General features: G+C 35.5%; 1 protein-coding gene across 1 annotated transcript in view; it reads right to left on the bottom strand.

Annotated features, from left to right (window-relative positions):
* LOC106880661 (GATOR complex protein WDR59) overlaps positions 1–5,025 on the bottom strand; it is a 126,048-nt gene that overhangs the window by 90,919 nt on the left and 30,104 nt on the right. Inside the window, exons 12-14 of the mRNA XM_052974485.1 lie at positions 4,195–4,395; positions 2,498–2,662; positions 1,266–1,361 (exon numbers count right to left, since the gene is read on the bottom strand). Of these exons, the coding sequence (XP_052830445.1) occupies positions 1,266–1,361; positions 2,498–2,662; positions 4,195–4,395 (462 nt within the window). The remainder of the gene's footprint in view (positions 1–1,265; positions 1,362–2,497; positions 2,663–4,194; positions 4,396–5,025) is intronic.

The following is a 5,025-nucleotide window of genomic DNA, read 5'->3' as shown; positions in this document are numbered from 1 at the left end:
ACTGAGGACTGGTGAAACCGGATGGCAACACCAGGCTCCAGTCTAATTTGGCAGAGTTTCTACAGCTGGATGCCCTTCCTAACGCCAACCACTCAGAGAGTGTAGTGGGTGCTTTTACATGTCACCCGCACGAAAACGGCCACGCTCGAAATGGTGTCTTTTATGTGCCACCCGCACAAGCCAGTCCAGGGGCACTGGCAACGATCTTGCTCTTCCACGCTATAAACTATAACAAGTATAAAATGTTAATGAAACTGGGTTTTTCAGTATTAGGCCTTAAAGCTTCTTCCTAAAAATCATCTGATGCTTCTTGGGAGAGGAAATGCTGCTGGTAATATGAATAAATGCCTCTATTTGTGTGTCACTCTGAAAATCCAATGACTTTCAAAGGCTATTCTGTGATTAGCCTATCTGTAACTTGGTGTTCAAATAAAAAGGTTTGGTTGACCAGAAGCCTTTTTCCCAAGACTGATTTGCAAATGATTTGCTCTGGTGTAGAGTGGTGCCATGCGTAACATTTTCAATGAACTTTCTGGCAATGTTAAAGTGTAATATGTCTTCAACAACATAGCGTCTTTGCTCCAGCCAGTGGATGAAGGTGTGATGGCTAACTTCTAGGTATGCTATTTAAGATAAGTTTAGAAATAATTCATATGAGTAAGTAATAGGGAAGAGCATACCTTTTGATAGAGACTTATGGACAAAGTTCAACATTACAGAGGCAATGGATAACAGAGCTGAGTCATGGAATGAAGTAAAATGCTCAGCTATGAATAGTGTTTGGCAAAACGTGGCCAAAATGTAACTTTATCTCTACAGATTTTCCACCAGCAGAAAGACTACATCAAACTCTGTAAGATATTCTGAGATCAGCAAATGGTACAGAGTTTGGAGAAATCATGGAAAATATTATGGTTAAGTTGCTCTAATCCGATACAGAAAATTTGTCAAATGAGAAGTTGATAATGTTGGCTGGGAAAAAAGTAAGGCTAAAGAGTTGTTAGTTATAGAGAAAGGACTGCAGTATTTTGCTCCTAACAAACCTTAGTCATGAATGGTAGATTTTCCTTACTTGTGTTGGTGAAACTGCTGTTATAATTCAAATGAGAAGTGTGACAAAACAGAAATGGTCCAAAAACAAACATATTTTGCTAACACAATGATTCTAACACATCTACACTTTGCTAAAACAATGATCCGATTAAATTCTAAACCTGATAAATAGTTTGTATGAAATAGAATTATTTCTCTAGCTTCTAACTTACTGTTAACTTGTCCAAGTTGGCGGTCAGTTGCCTAAGGCAAGGTTCCAGGCAAGACCGATTTCTTTTGACATGCTGCTGTGATGTGTCTTCAAGAGCCTGAGGAAAAATTCAGAGAAACAACAAACATCTTGTAAAGAAGAGAAAATTTGAGGAGAATGGTTGATTTTATCATATGTCTGAGGCATAACTCCATATTCTGCATACAGTAATTGTATATTAATATTATAAAGTTTCTACAAGTGTATAAAGAACATAATTATATGGTGTTCAGTATGTAGCATAAACTAACTTATATACAGAACATTTTGATGTTCAGTCAACACTACCATTTAGTGTCTGTTTGCTGTGCCAGCATGAAAAGGATAGTTTGACAGAATACAATGGGTCAGAGGAGTGTGCCAAACTCCAGTGTCTGATTTGGCACAGTTACTACAGTGGGGTATTCCTCCTAATGCCAACCACTTCACAGAGTGTACTGGGTACTTTTCCATGTCACTGGCACCAAAGAGTTTGTAAGACAAGACTCCTTGTGTGAGAGGGATGTAATAGTGATGGAAGTGGTTTTATGCCAGATGTTGAGATGCAAGAGTAAGACAAAAGAATAGGAACAGGTGTCTTATGTATGTAGAGGAGATACATGACTACCCCTGCTGGAAAAGATGAGTGGAAGATGACACTTTCAGTATATAACATCATCATCATCATCATCAATTAATGCCTGCTTTCCATTCTGGCATGGGTTGGATGGTTTGACTGAAAACTGGTAAGCCTGGGAGCTGCACCAGGTTCCAATCTGATTTGGCAAGGTTTCTATGGTTGGATGCCCTTCCTAATGCCTACCATTCCAAGAGTGTAGTGGGTGCTTTTTACGTGAATGAGTGAGAGAGAGAGAGAGAGAGAGAGAGAGAGAGAGAGAGAGAGGGAGAGTGTGTATGGGTAGGACATTGTTGGAATTTCCCTGTTGACAAATTGTCTACCAGCTCCATATTTTTGAAGACGAGCGGATTAAAAATTCCTTTATTTCAAAAACAGATATGGTTTAATGACAGGAAGGGCATCTGGCCATAAAAATAATGCCTCTGCATTATGTATTCATCTAATCCATGCTAACATGGAAAAATGAACATAAAACAAACAAATTACTGACTTCATCACTGAAATCAAGTTGACAGTTTTAGGAAGTTTCAATATTATTGAAGAGTAGAAATAAATGTAAATTTTGATTATCTCACCTGCAATAGGACATTTTTCTGTGATGTCTGTAGAGTGGTTCTCTGAGTGAATTGAAATGTTGGTGCAGCATTGTTTGGGTAACTGACAGGGAATGTAACAACAAGAGAGGCACAATGACCTTTACTGACAGCACTTACTGTGCAGGTTCGACTATCAGCATCCATCTGGGAACAGAAAACAGATCAACACCATAGCAATGATTATAATTAAAAATCTGAGATGTTTTGTCAAAAGAAACAGAAAAGTATGAATAATTTTGCCTGTCATTAATTTATGAGACTAATATGATTCAATATAATATGCAGAACTTTCTATCCTAATTCTTGACCAGTACTCCATTAGCTCATTGTCTTTAGTTACCATGTTTGATGACATAAAAAACACACAGGTATATTAGTTGCACACCAATTTCAGTAGTGCAAATCCAGTAAAATAAGTTTTTAGTACTTTAAAGCATTTAATTTTCAACTGTTTAGCATTCAGATTACTCTGTCAAATGTAATACTTATTAATTAACATTGTTTGAATTAATCATTCATTATCTTTTAGCATTCAAATTTCGATGATGTGATCGTATATTTTTAGAAGGACATTATGTGGTAGGTTTGAAAGGCCAGATCTGGCCAGCCTACTGGTTGGTTTAAATGCTAAATGGTTAAAACAATGTAGCAGTACATTGCAAAATTTTACAAAAGTTCCTTAGTTATCGCAGAAAACATTACAAAATGTAAAACTAAGAAGTAAATCCGAACAAAGAGCAGGAAATCATGATAGTGAAAATATTCTGGCTAATTCCAATGATGGAGATATTTCTTCCCAGTCTTAATGTTAATGTCTCCAAGGTTAGTAATTTACCATTACCAGTATTTGCTCTCACTTATGCCCCTTCTTCTGTTGCTTTCAATTGATTGGTAGGAGTGTGTTTAGGCATATTTAATTGAAATGGATCAGCTGTTATTGGCAAATGTCATCAGCTCATTATTATGACAATTCCTTTTACAGTACAAGTAACAATAATAATGTTTAATTAAATACTATTATTATGAAGTCAGGCCTAGAAAACGGTCTGGAGTGCCAGAGAGAAAATTAGCTTATGGTAGGCCCAACTTCACATATTGGACCCAGTGTGATTTTTGAGACATTTTTTAATGAAAACAGTGCATCTTATATGTTGTTAAATACAGTAATGTATATCTCATTCCAGTTTCTTGCCTGCATGCTTTCAAATTGACTTTAACTTCTGATTAAATTGTTTACTGTCTAATTAATAGTCTTTTCATTATTCCAATAGTCTTTACCTTTGTTATCATTCAATTTGTTTATGGAGTAAGGTATTCTAATGGAATTATCATCTGATTTGTCATCTACAATGTCTTATAAAAGTATGGCTCACTTCAATGCCAGAATTAACTGTATTACAATAGAATGTCAGTCTAGCAGATATCTAGAAACGATTGTCATAAAAATATCAGTAGAGAATCTTCTGAGGTGACTTTAGCCAATGGAGTGGTGATGTATTGTATGATTGTATAAGTACTACAGAAATAGTCTAACAATATGGAACAGGGATGACATAGAAACAACAGGAGTAAATGGATTTCATTGGAAGTAGAGCTGTTTGAGAATTAAATGTTAAAACAATAAGAATAAACAAAGAAAGAGGAAAAATTTAAAGGAAACATAAGAATAGTATTACCTTTTCAAATGCAACTCTAGGAATATCTTTGTTAACTAAAGAAAACTCTTGTAACAAGGTTTGTGGCTGATGAAATATTGATGTAAATGAAGGCTCTCGAGTTCCAGCACTACCACTGACTCTGGCAATTTCATCATCTTCGGGTAACAGATTTTCTGGAATATTATCATCCATAAAATTTGCAGCATCCTGACGACACAACTGGTATAAAGTAGAAAATAATATTTGCTTTAATATATAGTCATTCTTTTCCTTCAAATAAAAATGAAACATTTTTACCTAATATTACTTTTCAAATTTGTATCAAATCAAATGCTTACATACATGTATTAGGAAAATATATATGTACCTACACACACACACATAGCCATTTAATGTCCATATTCCATGTTGGCATAGGTTGAATGGTTTGACAGGATTTGATGGGTCAAAGGACTGCAAAATGCTCCAGGATCTGCTTTGGCATGGCTTCTATGGCTGGATGCCGTTTCTACCATCAGCCACCTTATAGCATGTGTTAGATGCATTTTTCGCTGACATACTACGACGAAATCTCCAAGATGCAGATAAGATAGAGATTTTTTATTTATTTATGGCCTCAAACATCTCATACCTTCGCGCTTTAGTTTGCCCTCTATTATTTATCTTGTTTCTCTCCATGAAATTCAATTGAATTCAGTTGTTGTCTTAAATTCATACTTATTCATTTTCTAAGCTTCCTAAATTCATGCTACGTTATTCACCTAGAATCCATTGCTCTTTTAAAAATTACGATTTATGCATTGTTGTCTCTCAAATATTTAAAATCTACAATTAAGAGCCCTATCTACT

The sequence above is a fragment of the Octopus bimaculoides genome, chromosome 1 (assembly GCF_001194135.2).
Source record: "Octopus bimaculoides isolate UCB-OBI-ISO-001 chromosome 1, ASM119413v2, whole genome shotgun sequence".
Taxonomy (NCBI): domain Eukaryota; kingdom Metazoa; phylum Mollusca; class Cephalopoda; order Octopoda; family Octopodidae; genus Octopus; species Octopus bimaculoides.
This window is presented reverse-complemented; position numbering and strand designations above follow the sequence as displayed.